A 19,323-nucleotide genomic window follows, 5' to 3' on the forward strand; every position below is an offset into this window, starting at 1 on the left:
TGTCTGCCCCAGGCCGGGGATGCTTGAACTGCGAACAGGGGAACGGCTAGGCAGTCGCGTGTCCCGGGGGTAGGGGGGCCTCTGGCTCAGCCGGGCGAGTCCCAGCCTGCTCTACTCTTTGCACAAAACGAAACTCAAACGCCCCCCCCCACCCTTAAAATGGAAATTTAACAAAAGCCAAAGCTTCTATTTTCTCTGCTTTCACTTTTCACACAGCAGCTTCCCAGAGATTTAAATAAAAACGAAATGAGCAATTAGCTAAGGCTACTATCTTTCCACATTGGAATTCTTTCTTGAAAAAAACATTTTCCCCTAAGGCCAATCATTCAGCTGGCCAGCCCTTCTGAAGCTTTCGCCTATTCAAGAAAATCACAACAAAGCAGTAGGAAATTCATAGCCACGATCCTGGGCTGAAGATATTAGGGAGGTCCCGGGAATCCGCAGCGGCTGAAACCGCTTTAATAAAAGGAAAAAATAAAAAGATAATAAGAAGTAAAACCTTTTAATACATCAAATATACGGAATTTTAATCTTTAAAGCGATACATTGTCTATTATTTTAGCACATGACGTAAACCTTGTCCCCTTCTCAGCGGGTGGACTTAAAAATTAAAAATAGTTAAGTGTTCCTTTTAAAGAACAAAATAAGGCAAATGAGGTTTTGGAATAGAATTGTTTTTCCTTTTTTTTTGTTTTCTTCCAGAATACATACAAAAAAATACCCATTCTCTTTCGATGGTATACACCTTAAAAATAATTGCAATTTGAAATCAGAGTTGACAAATTGTGACTTATTTTGTTTCGTCGTTTTCATTTCTTTTTTGTAACAAACATGCATGTAAATTTGAGTTTCAATCAGACATTAAATAAGAACGCACAATACAATCATAGCAATTTTAAAGTAACATTAAAGAGAAGACCCCTAATTCTGTAGCGGCTTTGTTTTTATTTATACTCTACAAGGGATCGGAGGGTTTGTTTTCCACATATTTACCCTCGAGTTTTAATTCCCCCCCTCCTCCTTTTAACCTACGGAGCTCAAACTAAATAATGCACTTTTGAACCACGGGTCCGCTTGGAGCTAACATAAATAAATACCAATGTTCACCGGCGAAGTCCTCAGATGAACACTTTTTCAATTAGTTTTCCTTCTTTTTCTATAAAAAGTCAAATGATTTTTTTTCAACTTTTATAAAGTTTGATTGGGGGAGTAGGGGTGGAGGAGAAGTTTCGCATCCAGGCTCTCTCGATCTCTGTGGTTGGGTGGATAGGTAAGATTTAAACTTTCTTTTCCCTTCCGTAGCCCGGGTCTTCTGCCCCTGCGGGTGTCAGGAACCTCGCTCGGGTCCTGCCCCTCCCTCGCTCCTCCCATCCCCCAGATCCTTCCTCTTTCCAAATTCCTCTGGGCCGCCCTCACTGATACCCCAGTGCGGAGGCAGTGGTCAGTCTCTGTCCGTAGAGGGCATAAGGGGAGTAGTATGGTCCGGTGGCGGCAGGCACCGGCACTGGGGCACCGGGCGTGGGGAGCGGGCTCTTGGAATACGGGTGGTAGCGGCTGCTGAGTCCCAGTGCGTGGTGGGGGCTGCGCAGCGCCAGAGTCCCTGGGCTGCCCGGTGCGCCCGACGTGGGGATGTGCATGTGACAAGCCATGGCTGCTGCTGCGGCGCTGGCGAGAGACGAAGAACTGGGGTAGCCCGACAGCAGTTTGTCTGTCCCTGGGAAGGCCGTATGGGTCCGCAAGTGGCTCAGCAGCTCTTCGGAAGTGGCGAAGCGCTTGTCGCACGGCCCATTAGCAGACACCCAGTTGCAGATGTGGGGGAGCGGGTCGTTAGGGAGCATGAAACCGTAGGGGTAGAGGGGGTGGCCGGCTAGGGAGGGTGGTGTGGCGCCCGCAGCGGCCGCAGCCGTCAGCGAGGAGTGAACGCCGTGCAGTGGGTGCGTGGGGTATACTAGCGGGTATCCCGATTTGAGCGCTGCTGCTGCAGCGGCCGGATCATGAGCGCACGAGGCGCTGGCGGCTGCAGCCCCGGCCAAGTGGCTGGCGCAGTGGTAGCTGAGGCAGTATGGGTCCCGGCACAAACTAGCTGTCATCACTGATGGAGGCGACGCCCCGGCCAGAGGACTCGAACCCGCTGGCTTACTGCAGCCAAGAGAGCCGGCTGCGGCCGCTGCCAGCTGAGCCCCTACCAGGCTGCCAGGTTTAGTGGGGTCGAGTGCCACACCGTGTGGCAAGAACTGGGGCGGGTAGCCAGCGTAGGCCCCAGCCAGGCTGCCTGGGTAGGTCATGCCCGCAGGGGGTAGAGGGAACACTGTCTGGCCCGGTTTGTAGGGAGATACCGGGGCCACCAGACCGGAGCCCAAAACCGACGACGAGGTGGGCGCGCTGGGGCCCGAACCCGAGCTTGAGCTGGAAGAGCCGCCACAGTCCGAGCCTAGAGCCTTGCCTCCTGGACCCCCTTCCGAGTGCTGGTTCACGTCCACGTTAATTCCGCCGCCGCAGCTAATCCGGCCGTGCCCCAGCCCGGCGGGTACCCCGTCTGCCGAGGCGCCCCCGGAGCCTTTGCTGCTGCCACCGCCGCCAGCTTCCGGATCTTTCTTGTCGTCCTTGCCCTCCGGGCCACCCCCGGCGGAGGGCAGCATGCCTCCCGGCGAACAGGCCGAGGCGCTGGAGCTGGGACTGCCTGTCCTGGGCGTAAATGGCTGGCAGGTGGCGCTCGGTACCCGGAATCCTGACTTCTCTGCAGCAACACCCCCGCCGCCGCCCCCGCCGCCGCCGCCTCCGCCGCCGCCTCCCGGCTCCTTCTTATCTGAACCGGGTTTGGAGTAAGGCTTGAAACTCGACTTGTCCTCCACGCCGATGTCGCTCAGCTTCAAGGGGCCCGACTTGGCGTCCTTGTCGCCCCCAGCTCCGTTGCCTGCACCACCCGCGCCGCCGCCGTTGGAGGCGACCGAGGAGAGTTTGGAAGAAGGCGAAGGGTCCGGCTTCCCTATCTGCGAACATGTTTGAGCCAGCAGCGCCAGTGGGCTCTTCTTGGCGTCCAGCTGCGGAGTCAGATGGGGAGGGGTTCACACAGAGAAAGAGAGAAACCCTTTAGAAACCTGCACTTAGGGTTCTAGTGCCCTTCGTAACAGCCCGCGAAAAGCATTTCAACTTCCAGGCGCAATTCTAAGTGGCACCCCACTCCGTATCCTTGGGAAAGATGCCAGAACCCCCTGGTCGCTCTAGGATCCTTCCTGAATTCTTTAAGTCACTACTTAGATTTGGAAACAATCTCTCGCAAATGTTTTGGTTTTCATCCCTTTAGATCCAGAATTGTACCCTCTTCCCCAGCACACACTCCTTGATTCTAAAGTGTGAGTGCTTGAGTGGTTGGCGCCTCCGAGGCTGTGTAAATATACTAGCTTCTGAGGAAGGCGACTTTGGAACAGTATACAGGCCCTTGTCCGCCTAGGGGCCGATGGGGGAGGGCTAGGTACATAGGGACTTTAATACAAAAAGGAGACAAGTTTGTGTGGCTTTGCCCCTTAGAATTTGCACCCAATTTCATCTCGTTGCTCTCTACTGACTAAGGTTGAGGAAGTACTGTCCTTTCCTCCCATCCTGGAGCTGAATCACTTCGACTGCCCCCACCCCCACTCCGAGAGCCCCAGATCCCAGGGGGGAAAGAAACCCCACAGGAAGGCAGCCCTGGTAGGGGACTCAGCTTGACCCCGAGAGAAGGTCCTTACCTCGATGGGGCTGACGGGCGTGGAAGGCAGGGGTTGCAAATACTCTGGGTGCAAAATGTGGCCAGTCCGTGCCGTCAGCATCTTCAGCACCTTGATGGGCAGGCGGTTAGCCTGGCGCAGGGGGTCAGAGGGGGGCACAGCGTGCACAAAAGGCTTGGTGCTGCCGGCCGGGGAGGAGCCTGGGCCGTGGCCGGAGCAATTTCCAGAAAGCGCGCTGGTCCAGGCAGGGTCCGCGCTGCCGCCGCCGCTGCCGCCGCCGCCGCCGCCGCCGCCGCCGCCGCCGCTGTGCTTACTGCTTCTTAGGGCAGAAAGCGAGGGCGCTGTGCTCATGACCCACCCGCGCGCATGGGAGCAGCGGGGGGAGGGCTCCGAGATGCGCGGGGCGGGCTCGGGGCTGCGCGCTCGCCCGGGGAGCGGGAGCAGCTGGAGGAGGAGCTGGCGCGGCGGACGCGGGAGCCCCGCGCGCTTTCTCGCCGCCGGGAGCCAGAAGCGAATAATCCTGGGTGGCCCGCAGCGGAGCCGTGATGGGGCTAGAAGAGCAGGACAGACTGCGGGAGTGTCCCCGCGGTGCGCGGTGTCTGCCTCGGGCTGCGCCCTGCGCTGCGCTCTCCCGGCCCCGAGCCGGCGCTGCGCTCTGCGATGTGTGTCGCTGCTTGTCCAGCCCGGGCTCTGGCGAGGAAACTCACTTCAAAAGCAGCTGCACCGAGGGGGAGATTAAAGCCTTTGCCGCCTTCCAATCAAATGGGAGCCCGAGGTGATTGGAGGGTCAAGGGGATGTGACGCGTCCCGCGCCGCCGCCACCGCCAGGAATCTCAGAGCTGGTTTTAATGGGCAGCTCCCTCTTCGCCGCCCCTCGGCTTGTCCCCTCCCTCGATTTCGCTACCCGGACGAGATGGACATTTATTCTACGTTTGTCATCTACCGCCTTCCTTCTTTTTTCTCTTCGTCGTTCTTCGTTTTCCCAGCAGGAAAACAAACTGAAACCTTTGGAGGGAGGGAGTGTTAACAGACTTCGGGAGAAGAAACGCAGGCGGTAATGTGGATACCTGCTGAACAGTCAACTCCAGGGATGAGTGGGAGCCTGTATACAAAAAAAATCTTTTCAGAAATTAAGATTTTGCGTGGCGCGGCCACCCGGGTAAGGAAAGTCGATGCTGCAGAAAGTCTGCCCGCCCGCTTGGATTTCCAGAGGTTCAGCAGCAGAGAAACCAGAAGCTAGAAGGGCAACGGAGGCGGTGGCTGCTCGTCCTCGCGACGTGCGCCGGGCTCTCCGCCCTTCCCGGTCACGTGACACCGAAGGACGCTCAGATTGGGGCTTGAGCGGGGGGTCACATGTTTCCCCTGTTTCACACTTCAGCCCCCCCCCCATTCTTGCTTTCGTCTTGCTACTCTCCCCCCCCCCCGCACCCCCTGTTTCTCTGGGCATCTCCACCCCTCCATCAATTGTCAATGTGCCTCGACCGCAATCAATCAGTTATTTGTCAGCTCTTGTCAATCTGCCCGTGATTTATGTCAGCTTTTGTTGCTGATTACAAGGCGGGTGAGACTTGAAGGGAAAAAGAGAGACCTAGAGTGAGACAGAGGAAGGAAGAGACCGAGAAGAAACTGAAGGAGGGGGAAAGAGCAGCAGCCTCCTGGCACCTGTGTGTGTGTTTGTGTGTGTGGAGGGTGTGTAAGAAAAAGAAAGAGGGGAAAGGGGCGTCCACAGTCAGGAAAATGAAATAGTGAGAGTAAAGTGCGCAGGTGCACCCAGGACTCCTAGTCTGGAGCACCGGCCTGGGATGTGCTCACTCCCTCTTGGGGTTGTGGAGACAGACACACCTTCTACCTTTGGGTGCTTCGGTCAATCCGGGTCGCCCAGTTCGGGTCTGCTGAGTACCTAAGAACGACGCTGGAGGCGACGTCTAACGCGGAGGTTTCCCGCCTCTCTGGCATAATCCCTCCCGGGAATGTAACTTGAGGATGTCCAGTTGTCGACCTCGGTAGTGTTCCCACCCCAGACTCGGGAATTTCTTTCCAAAGAGCCATGCCATCAAATATAGCCCGAGTTCTGGAGGTTACTTGTAGAATAAACCTCCTTAATTCTGTGACCCGTGTTCGTAGCGAGAGTTGAATAGCTCAAGAGAAGAGGCCTGACCATGTGCATAGGCAAACAGGTCTCAGGCTCGCTCTCCTCCTCTCCCGGGTCCTTCGCCACTACCCTCCGCTGGCCATCCCGACAGTCCTGGGAGCCGGGACTTAATCGGGCTGCTGGACGGCATGATGTAGACCATCCAGACAGGACTGACCTATGCGGGGAGAGGAGAGGGAAGGAACGCGAGAGGGAGGGGCGGCTGCCTGTGGAAACCGGTTCTTCCAGGGAAGCGGAGCGGGACTTCGGCGTTCCCCTCGATTTGCGCCGTCGCTCGGGCTGTTTGGAAAGAAGAGGGGAGGCGCTGTGCATGCTGACTTGTACCTGGATCTGGGTGCACAGTGCGTATGCACTCCTGTGCCGCTGGGCGACTTCCATAACGTCCGCTCCGGGGTTACTCCCAGAAACTCGTAGAAAGTAGAAGGGGGTGAGAAGAGGACACACCCCCTTGCTCGGAGGGACTTGGGAGACTTTGAATTTCCCCTCCCCCCACTTTTCCGCAGAGCTCTTCTTTTGTTGTCAAGTCCTTTTGATAAATGGTGGGGCTGGGAGAGCTGGGAGCCAGGAGCCGATCTGCGCCCTGCGCAGGGGCGGGGGCCCAGCCTGGAGACCGGGTTCGGACCACCGCGCACCCTGAGCTGAACCGGGCACGCTCAGGGGACTTTTCCTTCTGTTTGCCAGCCTATTTCTTTCCTACCATCCCAGTCCCCCTTCCCTTCTGTTTCTGTCCACGCGGATAACGAGAACTTTCTGGGGTGGGGGTGAGTTATATAATTTTCTCGTAAGTATTCTTTCACAGAGTTTTGATTTTATTCCTTGATTCCTTAGGTTGGCAAAGTTAATGGGATGGTAACTCGATTAATGGTAATTTGGAAAGAAGAGCGGCTGGGGCTGGTGTGTGTGTGTGTGTGTGTGTGTGTGTGTGTGTGTGTGTTAAGAACATTGGCTGTTTGTGATCCTCCTGCGACAATTGAGAAAGGTAAATTTGTGAGACTATGGCAAGATCACAGGCACCTTTGTGAAGGTGCCTGAATGATCTCTGGAGTAAGAAGTCCAGCTTACGTTTTGGCAGAATGGCAACCCCAAACTCTGCCGGGTAAGGTCTCTGAAGCTGCTTGCAGCCTGCGGGGTGTTAGTGCCTGCCGGTGTCTCCCACTGTATGGCTCTAAAGGTGTCACCCTCTGGTCAGCTCCTGTGGTCCTAGCATAGGAAGCTAGGCCTTGGGCCACCTGCCATATTGGCCTCTTTCATAGGCCTGGAGAGTGAGAGTTGACGCTGTGGACAGAACTGAGGAGAGCAGGAGCAAGCGCGGGCCTAGGGTGTCCTCTTCGCTCCGGGGGTTCAGTTTCTAGGCTCAGTTTGTCTCTTTTCCTCCAATTCCAGTAGTTTTCTCATTGCGCTGGGCAGTTCAAGGGAGGCCACCCCAGCTCTTCAAGACTGGTAGAATCGTGGAATGGCTCTCGTCCCACGTAGATTACATGCGCTCACCGGTGTGCGCCGCCGGGCTCCGTGAGCTCCGACTGCCGCGTTAAAACTCAACTCCGAAGGTCGGAGCGCACGGGGGCGCCTGGGGGTCTGCGTTCCCCGGGCTTTGGGGAGGCACCAGCATCTGAGCCTGCGCACCTCTCAAGGGAGGCCAAATCTCTGAAGGCCGAGTAAGCTGTGGAAGTTGGAGGGGGTGTGGGGGGATATATTGTTATTAATTACTTCAGGCTAGGCCTAATGCTTCCAACCCTCAGAGGTGGTTGGCATGGACGTCCTGCGGATTTTATTTGCACACAATGGACATGATTTGTTTTCTAAAAAAAAAAAAAAAAAAAAAAAAAGGGTGTGGGCATGGCAGATATTTGAGGAGGAGGTGGAGGGAAGAAGGCGGAAGGGAAGAGAGCCGAGGAAAAAAGTTTGAAAATGCCTTGAACTATTCACTGTCGAGATGGCTAATCAGTATTGAGGCCGGAGGGCAGGCGGGCCGCCTTTCACCACCGCTTCCCTTTCATCTCTGGCTCGGCGGAGGCGCTCAATTAAAAGCCTATCAGTTTGTAAGTAAATCAACGCCTATCAGAGTTGTCACATCAAACAAAACGATTATTATTGCAGCCCGCCTCCCCTATTAATCTCCCTCGAAGATAATCCGCCTGACAGGTCAGGCCCGGCAAGTTGGAAAGCCTGGCCCAGAGCGCCCTAAGAGTCCTGGACTGGAGCAGGCCCCCAGGGGTCTCTGCACCCAGGTTCTGTTCCGCTGAGCAATCCTTCCTGGAAGAGTGAGGGAAAGAGCAAGCTGAGGCTGCTGGACCCATTCCCTCCCCACCAAATTACAGTTAGACGCGAGATTCCCAGGGGCCGCTGAGATGACGGTCACGCCCAAGCCTAACAGCTTTTCAAACCAGCGAGACTTAGGGCGGGACGAGACTTGTGGCCCGGCTTAGTCCTGGGACCCCGACATAGTCTGCACTCTTCTGGGTTTGCCTCTTTTTGTTTCCATTATAGTTTTTTTATTTTATATTATTATATTATTTATTTTTTAACTCTCTGAACCTTTCCCTCTTCATTTCCTCTCTCTTTTCCTTTTTCTGAGTTGTCAGGGAATATTTCTTATTGCCTTACTCCGCCTCCCCTGCCTCCCCGCCTGCTCCACGTATAAATGTCTGCATGGCAGTCCTGTTCTCAGGAGCAGGGCATTCTCAGGGCCCGGGTTCCTTCTTTCTCCACAGGAGTGCATGCGAGTCCCAGGTTTTCTTTCTTTCTTTCTTTTTTCCTGCAAATAAATAAATATTCCCCCTAGTTTCTTTCCCAAGTTAGGACTTTTAGAGGCTCATAAAGGTTTTGTGTATTTGGGGGACAGGGAATTAATTCAGCCAGTGCAGGATAGCTAAATATGTGGGCTGTTGCAAGCCCCCTGTTTGGGATCAGTATCTTGCCCCGGAATTTTACAGTTCCAGCCTTCTTGACCTGGCCAATATCCTCTTTGGAGCTTCACCGGGCGTTGGGATCTCAGCACTTAGTGTATGAAGGAGTGCTTAGGATTTCTTAGTAAATACACCTAGGTTATTTCTTCTATGACCTCAAGCTAGAGCCTCAAGGACTGGAAGGGGTTTGGCTTCTAGATCTCTGAATTGTGGCCTTCTTGCTGGTGTCTCTGGCTTCCCAGTTTGGTAATGTCTTGGAGTTGAGCACCAACCACCTTTCTATGATATGCTTTGGTCTAAGCTCAGACCCAAGTGGCCACTGCCAGAACCGGACTAAGCCAGGACTGGGAGCTGGCTGAAGTGTCTGAGGTGAAAGGGTGGTTGGAGGGATCCAGGGCCTACTAATTTAAATGCCAGATCTTCTCTAAGACACTGTCTGGGGTCGCCATCCATAAGCGCCCCAAAGGTGCTGTGCAGTTGAACATCCACACTAAACATCCCCAGCTGGCAGCTGTTTTGCTGGGATTGAAGGCTGGGACTATCCAACAAGACCTATTTCAGACTGCTTGGTGCCCTGGGCTGCAGGACTAGGGATCCCCACACAAGCCCCCTCAAAGTCCCTCAGTTCGTACTTACTTTCCAGTCTTATGAAAATAATTTATTTCTAAACTCAGAAATACGGTATATTTACATATGCATGTATGTATATATATATATATAATATAATGTAATATATATGTGTGTATACACACGCATACATATATATATATTGAATGATGCACGGTGGCTCAGTTATCTGCCTACCTGGATTTCTTATGCATTTATTTATGTCACCTCCACTGTACTGCAGATACCTAAAGAGCTATAGACAGAGCTCTATTCAGCTCTGGCTGTAGGAAATATTCACTAGGTGATTATTAGACATAAGTTCTAGCTTGGGCCCCGATAACACTCAAGCAAGGAATGTAAAAAAAATACATCACAAGTAAGGACAAAACCAAACCAACCCTTGCTTTATAATTTTCCCAATTTAATTATATGTGCACCCATTTAGAATGTAAGAATATGTATTTTTATCCTATAGGCATCAATTTCCAGACTTATGTGCCCTTGAAACCAGAAGCAATAAATGGTGTTGGTACTGAGCACTGAGATGTTTGTATAATTTTACCTTCACATGGATAAAGCTTACACATGGCTCTGCAATAAATTCAATCTTGTCATTTTTAGGATTGAGAGGATATCTCTGGCCTTCGTTGGTGTCATATTAAACTGAGTAAGTCCAACCAGCAGGCATCCAACTGAAAATGTCTCCCGGGTGGCATGTACCGGTGAGCCTAGGCTCAGTTGCAGGCGCGAGATGACTCCCCATGCCTAGGAGGTAGTGGTTTCAGCCCTACTGTTCTCTTGGTGCCCAAGGTTTCATGGCCTAGTAGCTCAAGCTTTAGAAACCTACAGGGTTTCTAGAGTCCGCCCCCAGCGAAAACTGAAAGCAAATTCCACAGCAGAGTCTGAACTTTGCTTCAAGCAAGTTTTCTCCAGAGAATTAGAGGTGGCTTTGGGAGGCCAAAGTTAGTGTGAGCACACGAGGGAGGGGACCTGGTGGCCTAGCTTGGCCAGAGGCAAATTGAAGGCACCCTCTTCCTTATTTCTGTTACTCCTTAGTGCCCACCTCCGGTCTGCTGCCGACGCCCAGCATGGGTGTCTACAGTTCGCACCGGGTGGTAAAGGAGAAGTAGCTTTGTACAGAGCCTTGCTCAGAGTACTCTGCCTGATCCAGCTTGAGAAAATTTGAGTCCAGATCACCTTCTGCGGGGAAGAGTGGTTAGAAGTTAATCCGAGCAGTCCCTGGCCTAGCTCTGTGTCCTAACTTCCAGCTAGCGTGTAAGTTATCTGGGGCCACCTGCGCAGCAAACTTCCAGCTCTGAGCCCCGACTTCTGAAGAGGGCACTCACAGGGCCGTTTCGGCCTCAGCCCGGGAGGAAAGCTTGCTTCGGGAGGATGAGTGTGTGGATCCCACGCACACGTGGTTGCCCAGACCCTTCTAGATCCCCTAACTCGAGGCGCTTCCCTTGGAGATTCGTGGATTTGGGGTTCTAGCAAAGGTGCAAACTGAGCGCTTGGACTCAGGCGGGGGGCGGTTGCCAGTCTCTCCGCCGGGCCTGTCCCCAGGCTGGCCGTAGTGGGTGAGTGATGAGGGCAGAGAAGGGCGCCCATAAATCCCGAGTGTCAGGGCGAAAAACTCTCTTTATTGTCTGCATGATGGATGGGCCCGGGGACGAGACACCAAATACTTCGTATCGCCTTTAAATGGGAACACATTTTTCGCAGCCATAATTCATGTTTTTTAAATAGAAAGTTTGAAATGTTGCCTATATTTCACCGGCCCTGACATATTTATGAATCGTTCCTTGCATGCAAATATCATTATTTAAAGCGACCGGGAGAGCGGGAGTGGGGTGGGATGGGGGGAGGGGAGGAGGCGCGGGGCCCCTGGGGCGTGGGAGTGGTAAACTGGAGACCGGTAAATGGAGGGGATTCATCTCCCTAAAATGCAGATGATGGGGCGCGGAGAAAAGCTGTGTCTGGAAGCTGAGCAAGCCCTGGGACTTCGCTCCCGCTGACGACGTTGCTAGGCCTCCTGAGGAGGTCCGCTCGGCTTGGGACCAAGTGCAAGTTTCCTAATCTTGGGGGGGGGGGGAACCAAAAGATAATTTGTAACCTTCTTTGAAGCTGAAGCCACATTTTCCAAGGAAGAAGTTTAAAAAAGGAAGAGTTTAACAAACACAAGTAATAATAACAACCCATCGTGTTTCGTGTTCTTTGCCAGTACATCGATTTTATTGATTTTCATTCTGCAAACATGGGAGTGTGCGCACCCGGTGGGGCAGCTGTCAGTACGCAGTCACCACGCAGAGTGGGTGGGGGAAAATCCTCAGTTGTCACCGCTCCATCTCCCACCCCATCTATTCAGTTCAACAGCTTCCAGGCACAATGGAGACTGCTCAAGACGCGGGGACACAAATGATCCGGTCCCCAAGCTGAAGGGCTTCAGTCCCGCCCCTTCTATCTGCCCAGCTCCAGCACCATTCCGGGGCTCCGCGTTCTCTCTCCCCCACCACTGCAGGATCAACACAGTCTCTACCTCTCTCCAAGTCAATCTTTCCCTGGAGGCACCTACACCTGCGCCCTTACTTGCCCACACTTTACCTGTGAGCTTCTCAGCGGCGCCAGCGGCCCCGCGGATAACCGAGAAAGGATGGGGAGGGCGGGAAAGTGGGAGGGTCAGAGAGCAGCCAGTTGTTCCGAGCCAGGATCCTCCTTCTAGACCCGAAGCTGGGGTGCAGGTTTAAGTCGCTCTAGGAGCTGAATTGAGCGCGGGAGGGAGACCCAGGGGTGGGCGGGCCCAGGGCCAGCAGCACTTCCGCTGGGGTGGGGCTGAGGGCTGACGTGGGCTCCGCCCTCTGCCGCGTCGACCCGCCTCCTACAATTCAGTCTTCATAGCTGAGAGTTTCTTCAGTACCAGTCCAAAGCCTGAAGGCAGTGGCAGCTCCCTTTTCCTACCTGCCTTTACTTTCTTTTTACATCCTGAGAACAGAAGGACCTACTATCAAGAGCCTAGGCCCCAGGTAGAGTCCACCCCCCACCCCCAAGATTTATCCAAACTTCCGTCCTTTGGTGGACTCACCTGGTGCAGAGTCCTCCACGCTTTCTCTGGTATTCAACCATAGGTTCTGTAGAATAGGTGGGAGTACAACCAGTGCCTCCGGGGTCTCATCTTTCAGTAGGAACAAAACTGTTTTTTCCACATTAAGTACTTTTATGCAACTGCATGTCATTAAATAAATCTACATCTCATTTAAAGGAAGTGACCATTCATGTGTAATCAGTTGTCCAAATTAGAGCAAGAAGTCTGTGGATGGGGAAACAAAACAAAGATGAAAAACAAAGGACAAAACACTAACACTTTTTGATAGATTGTTTTGTGTCTGTACTATAAAAGAATTCTGTGTGAATTATGCCCTCAAAGCAACCCTCTAAGACAGTTGCTGTGAATATCCTGTTTTAGAGATAAATTGAGCACAGAGAGGAGATATCGGCCTTGCCTTCCTCACATCCCTTCCTTTCTCTTCAGATCCTGGGGCAAGACTTCTGAAGTCTGGGATGTTTGCCCTGCTAACTGGATGCATGTGGAGCTGAGAGGAGCACTGAATTGTATAGAGGATTTGAGAGGTGTCACTGGAGTGGCCTCCTGGGAAAGCTGACCATTGAGCATCCTGGTTTCTCCCCGGAAGTCTCAGCCAGGAGGGCCAGAGAGCTCTCTGGGGGTAGGAGTGGTGGTTGAGTAAAGCAAAGACTGGGGACAGACACACAGAAGCCCTGAGCTCAGTTCCCAGCACTCACCACAAAGTAGGTGTGGTCTGTTCCTGTAATCTCAGCACCTGAGACCTGGTGAAACTGGATTAACAACAACAAAACCAAGCAACAATAACAAAAATCCCAAACAACAACAACAATGATAACAACAAAGCTGTGTCTGGAAGCTGAGGGCTTCTTTCTCTTTTAAAAACATGTGTGGTTTCTAGTGGTTCTTAGCACCACTATGGACCTGTTTCTCATGGCTGATCTGATCTGGCTTCCCGGGGTCTTAGCCTCTTGCTCCCACTCACCCAGAGTTCCCACTATCCCTGGCTTTCTTTTGATTGCTCCAATAGGCCAGGCTACTTCCCACCCCAAGGGCTTTGCTGATGCCTTCTGTCCTGTTCTCTCCATCTGACTCCCCTTCCCTTTCCTAGAGCGTCAAGTAGAGGCCACCTCATGCGTACCCTGTAACCTCAGCTGTAACAGGATGTTCTGTGGAGAGTTTGTCTTCTCCCTGGGATGGTAAACTCCAAGGACAGAGCCCTTTCTTCCAAGGGATGAAGATAAATAAACTCAATGATGTCGATTGTGTGGATAATTACATCTTAGGCTCACTGCACTTTGGAAGGGGCACCATGAAGTCTTCTCAGATCCTAGGACGTTCTCAGTTTAGAGAGGGGAAATAATACACAAATCTCATGAGAAATATGACTATGTTGATTTTTATGTTGTAAATGTCAATTAAATAGAAGCTTGAGGGGCTGGAGAGATGGCTCAGTGGTTAAGAGCACTGACTGCTTTTCCAGAGGTTCTGAGTTCAATTCCCAGCAACCACATGGTGGCCCACAACCATCTGTAATGGGATCCGATGCCCTCTTCTGGTGTGTCTGAAGAAAGCAATAGTATACTCATACACATAAAATAAATAAATCTTTTTTTTTTTTTCAAGAAAGCTGGAGGAGTTGAAGAGGAGCAACACCTTACTTGGACGTTCAGAGTGGAAGGTGTGCTGATTGACAGGATGAAGGAGGAAACTTGCCTCTCCTCATGACCATTCCTCCCAGTTCAGGCAAACACATCAAGGGTTTAAGACTCTCCTGGATGAGCTGCCCATCCTGGTGGCCCTCTTTCTTTTGGCCCTCTTCACATTTAGTAATCTCTGTCAGTTCTTTGCTGCTATGATAGCTGGCTCATTCTCCTGCCTATCTCAGACTCTTGCTCTTCTGATCCATCTGTCATACCTGCCTGGCTAGTTTCCTTGACTACATCATTCCCTTGATCAGAAGCCCTCAGTGATTCCCTGTTGTCCATGCATAACATTTAACTCTTCAGAAAATAATTCGGTTTTAGACTACTTATAGAAAGCTTAGAGTTGCACACCAAAGTTATGTATGTTCATATCAGCCAGGAAAATTTCAAAAATATAAAAAGAAAGAAAAAAATAAAAAGATCACCCCACCTCCTCTCCATTTCCCACTTAGTTTCCTGAGGTTGGTTTCCAGTGCTAGCTAGTTTTGAGTGTACTTTTTGATGATGATGTTGTGTGTGGGTGTGTGTGTGTGTTCAGGTTCTGGGATCATACTCAGAGTCCTTGAACATTCTATCTAAGTACCTTACCCCATGAGCTACAGCCCAGCCATTACTTTAAAAGATACATTTATCTGTTTGTGTGTGTGTGTGTGTGTGTGTGTGTGTGTGTGTGTGTGCTATACACTCATGCATGCACATGCTACAGCACCTATATAGGGGCTAGAGGACAACTTTTAGTAATAAATTCGTTCCTTTTACCATGTGAGTTTTGGTGACTGAGCACAGGTCTTCAGGCTTAGCAGCAAGCATCTCACTGTCTACCCTGACTCCCCTTTACTTTCTTTAAGACATGGTTTCTCCATGTAACTCAGTTAGGTTCTCCAGTGCTGGCTAACTTGTTTTAAAACTTCACAATGATATATAAAAAATATAAATACATATAAATGTATGTATTATTTTAAGCTACTTCTTTAATGTTAATTTTTATTTATTTATTTCCATTTTACATGCATCAGCATTTTGCCTGCATGTATGTCTGTGTGAGGGTGTCAGATCTTGGAGTTACAAACAGTTATGAGCTGGCATGTGGGTGTTGGGATTTGAACCCAGTTCCTCTGGAAGAGCAGTCAGTGCTCTTAACTGCTGAGCCATCTCTCCAGCCATGCATATATATATATATATATATATATATATATATATATATATGCATGTTTATTCAACCATTCTACCATCAATGCACAAATAGATTGCTATCATGTTTCTTTTTTTATTGTCTTTTATTATCTTTTTATTTTTTTATTTTTTTACACTCCAGATTTTATTCTCCTTTCCTGGTCCACCCTCTAACTGTTCCACATTCCATACCTCCTCCCACCCCGCTACCATGTTTCTTTAATTAATAAAATTTTGTGCCTGTATTATTGCAACCAGTGATTTTATTTTTGTAGTACAGAGTACCAAATTACAATAGTCTATACAAAAACCAAATTAAATTTCTTTGTTCTCACTACATGTCATGTGTTTTTCTTTTCTTTTTGCCTGCCTGCCTGCCTGCCTTCTTTCCTTCCTTCCTTCCTTCCTTCCTTCCTTCCTTCCTTCCTTCCTTCCTTCCTTCCTTCTTCCCTTCCTCCCTCCCCCTCTCTCTTTCTTTCCTTCCTTTCCTCCTCCTCCTCCTCTTCTTCATCCTCTTCCTCTTCTTCCTTCCCTTCCTCCTCCTCTTCCTTTTTTTGAGACAGGGATTTTCTGTGTACACTTGACTGTCCTGGATCTCACTCACTCTGTTGGCCAGGCTGGCCTTGAACTCAGAGATTCCCCATGTCTTTGCCTCCTAAGTACTAGGATTAAAGGTATGCACCATCACCATCCAGTCAGTATATTTTTCTACCTCTGCCCCACTTCCTGAGATGGCCCTTGTCCCCATTCTCAACCAACTTCTAATCCTGCAATGACCAAGTCTGTTGCTAGCTATGCTGTTGTCTTCCTCTTTTCTTCTCCTCAGCAATGTAATGATGTGTCAGGTCCAGGAAGTAGGTTAAGATCAGTGTAGAACAATCATAACTCTCCTGTCTTCTTTCCCAGCCATCTTTGCAGCTAGAGATGGCCATGAGACCATCTTGTGGTAAATGGGGATCATGTGGCCAAGCAGAAGAGGAATGTTGTGACATACACTTATGACATCCTCCATGGTGATGTCGCAAATGCTCTGGTCTGTCTCTCACTCTCCGTTCTCTCTTCTCCCGTGAACTTGAACCAAACATCTAGAGCAGTAGCCACCATGACCACAAGGAAAAGTCTAAGTGAACAGCAAAGCGAGCCTCAGTACTGCTGTGACTGGGACATGAAGCCATCTTCAGGGTTCCCCCCAAAATCTTCCTCAGGGGAAGAAAGTCTCTACTTTAGCCAGTGAAATGGAGAGTTTTTAATATTTTCAGAAAAATATCTTGTTAACTGTCTTAGGGTTTCACTGCTGTGAACAGACATGGCAACTCTTTTTTTTTAAATTAGGTATTTATTTCATTTACATTTCCAATGCTATCCCAAAAGTCCCCCACACCCTCCCCCACCCACACCCCACACGCTCCCACTTCTTGGCCCTGGTGTTCCCCTGTACTGAGGCATATAAAGTTTTCAAGAGCAAGGGGCCTCTCTTTCCACTGATGGCCGACTAGGCCATCTTCTGATACATATGCAGCTAGAGACACGAGCTCCGGGGGGTACTGGTTAGTTCATATTGTTGTTCCACCTATAGGGTTGCAGATCCCCCAGCTCCTTGGTTACTTTCTCTAGCTCCTACATTGGGGGTCCTGTGATCCTCCAATTAGCTGACTGTGAGCATCCACTTCCTTGTTTGCTAGGCCCCGGCATAGCCTCACAAGAGACAGCTATATCAGTGTCCTTTCAGCAAAATCTTGCTGGTGTATGCAATGGTGTCAGCGTTTGGAGGCTGATTATGGGATGAATCCCCAGGCATGGCAGTCTCTAGATGGTCTATTCTTTTGTCTCAGCTCCAAACTTTGTCTCTGTAACTCCTTCCATGGGTGTTTTGTTCCCAGTTCTAAGAAGGGGCAAAGTATCCACACTTTGGTCTTTGTTCTTCTTGAGTTTCATGTGTTTTACAAATTGTATCTTATATCTTGGGTATTCTAAGTTTCTGGGCTAATATCCACTTATCAGTGAGTACGCATCATGTGAGTTCTTTTGTGATTGGGTTACCTCACTCAGGATGATGCCCTCCAGGTCCATCCATTTGCCTAGGAATTTCATAAATTCATTCTTTTTAATAGCTGAGTAGTATTCCATTGTGTAAATATACCACATTTTCTGTGTCCATTCCTCTGTTGAGGGGCATCTGGGTTCTTTCCAGCTTCTGGCTATTATAAATAAGGCTGCTATGAACATAGTGGAGCATGTGTCCTTCTTATCAGTTGGAACATCTTCTGGATATATGCCCAGGAGAGGTATTTCAGGATCCTCCGGTAGTACTATGTCCAATTTTCTGAGGAACTGTCAGACTGATTTCCAGAGTGGTTGTACAAGCTTGCAATCCCACCAACAATGGAGGAGTGTTCCTCTTTCTCCACATCCTCTCCAGCATCTGCTGTCACCTGAATTTTTTATCTCAGCCATTCTGACAGGTATGAGGTAGAATCTCAGGGTTGTTTTGATTTGCATTTCCCTGATGATTAAGGATGCTGAACATTTTTTCAGGTGCTTCTCAGCCATTTGGTATTCCTCTGGTGAGAATTCTTTGTTTAGCTCTGAGCCCCATTTTTTAACGGGGCTATTTGATTTTCTGGAGTCCACCTTCTTGAGTTCTTTATATATATTGGATATTAGTCCCCTATCTGATTTAGGATAGGTAAAGATCCTTTCCCAATTTGTTGGTGGCCTTTTATCTTATTGATGGTGTCTTTTGCCTTGCAGAAGCTTTGCAATTTTATGAGGTCCTATTTGTCAATTCTTGATCTTACAGTACAAGCCATTGCTGTTCTATTCAGGAATTTTTCCCCTGTGCCCATATCTTTGAGGCTTTCCCCCACTTTCTCCTCTATAAGTTTCAGTGTCTCTGGTTTTATGTGGAGTTCCTTAATCCACTTATACTTGACCTTAGTACAAGGAGATAGAAATGGATCAATTCGATTTATTCTACATGTGAACCGCCAGTAGTGCCAGCACCATTTGTTGAAAATGCTGTCTTTTTCCCACTGGATGGTTTTAGCTCCCTTGTCAAAGATCAAGTGACCATAGGTGTGTGGGTTCATTTCTGGGTCTTCAATTCTATTTCATTTTTCTACTTTTCTGTCTCTATACCAGTACCATGCAGTTTTTATCACAATTGCTCTGTAGTACAGCTTTAAGTCAGGCATGGTGATTCCACCAGAGGTTCTTTTATCCTTGAGAAGAGTTTTTTGCTATCCTAGGTTTTTTGTTATTCCAGATGAATTTGCAGATTGCCCTTTCTAATTCGTTGAAGAATTGAGTTGGGCAGACATGGCAACTCTTAAAACCATTTAATTGGGGTTGGCTTATAGTTTCAGAGGTTTAGTCTATTATCATTATGGCGGGAAGCATGGCACCATGCAGGCAGACATGGTGCTGGAGAAGCTGAGAGTTCTTTAGTATGATCTGCAGGCAGTGGGAGATGTGAGCCATACTGGGTGTTGCTTAAGCATATGAGACCTCAAAGCCCACCTGCACAGTGACAAACTTCCTCTAACAAAGCCATGCTTACTCCAACAAGGTCATGCCTTCTAATAGTGCCACTCCCCAAGGACCAAGTATTCAAAACCATGAGTCTGTGGGAGCCAAACCTGTTTACTCCACCACATTAACCTTCCCACTTAGCAATTCTCTCCAGTGGTGCTATGCCCTGGGGGCACCAGCACAGAGATCAAGAAAGGTGATTGAAGTCTATCTTGGTGATTTTCCTTCATGGATGAGAAATGTCTCCCACAGTCTTTGGTTGGTAGTGCTGTTTGTGGGTGGCCTAAGGAGGAATGGCCTTGTTGTTGGAGGAAGTGTGTCACACTGAAGGCAGGCTTTGGGAGTTGAAAGACTCAAACCATTTCCAGTTCGTTTTCTCTGCTCTGTGCTTGAGGTTCAAGATGTGAGCTCTCAGCTTGCCACTTCAGCCACCATGCCTGCTGTTCCCCCTCCAGGGCGGACT

General features: G+C 50.0%; 1 protein-coding gene and 1 long non-coding RNA gene across 4 annotated transcripts; one reads left to right on the top strand and one right to left on the bottom strand.

Annotated features, from left to right (window-relative positions):
- Positions 1-483: 483 nt before the first annotated feature.
- On the bottom strand, positions 484-6,126 carry Zfp503 (zinc finger protein 503). Of its 2 annotated transcripts, NM_145459.3 has the most exons (3): positions 5,550-6,126; positions 3,729-4,809; positions 487-3,041 (listed from the first exon to the last, which is right to left on the bottom strand). In NM_145459.3, exons 2-3 carry the CDS (start codon positions 4,056-4,058, stop codon positions 1,413-1,415), a joined length of 1,959 nt encoding a protein of 652 aa, NP_663434.2. In that variant the 5' UTR covers positions 4,059-4,809; positions 5,550-6,126; the 3' UTR covers positions 487-1,412. The 2 variants fall into 2 exon arrangements, with proteins under 2 accessions (XP_030103607.1, NP_663434.2); XM_030247747.1 differs by lacking the exon at positions 5,550-6,126 and having other exon boundaries at positions 484-3,041; positions 3,729-5,207.
- Positions 6,000-15,095, top strand: A330001L22Rik. 2 transcript variants are annotated; one of them, XR_001781181.2, is made up of 2 exons: positions 6,000-10,649; positions 14,081-15,095. It is a non-coding gene; the product is annotated as an RIKEN cDNA A330001L22 gene (long non-coding RNA). The 2 variants fall into 2 exon arrangements; XR_874396.3 differs by lacking the exon at positions 14,081-15,095 and adding an exon at positions 11,324-13,071.
- The last annotated feature ends 4,228 nt before the right edge of the window (positions 15,096-19,323 follow it).

The sequence above is a fragment of the Mus musculus genome, chromosome 14 (assembly GCF_000001635.26).
Source record: "Mus musculus strain C57BL/6J chromosome 14, GRCm38.p6 C57BL/6J".
NCBI lineage: Eukaryota > Metazoa > Chordata > Mammalia > Rodentia > Muridae > Mus > Mus musculus.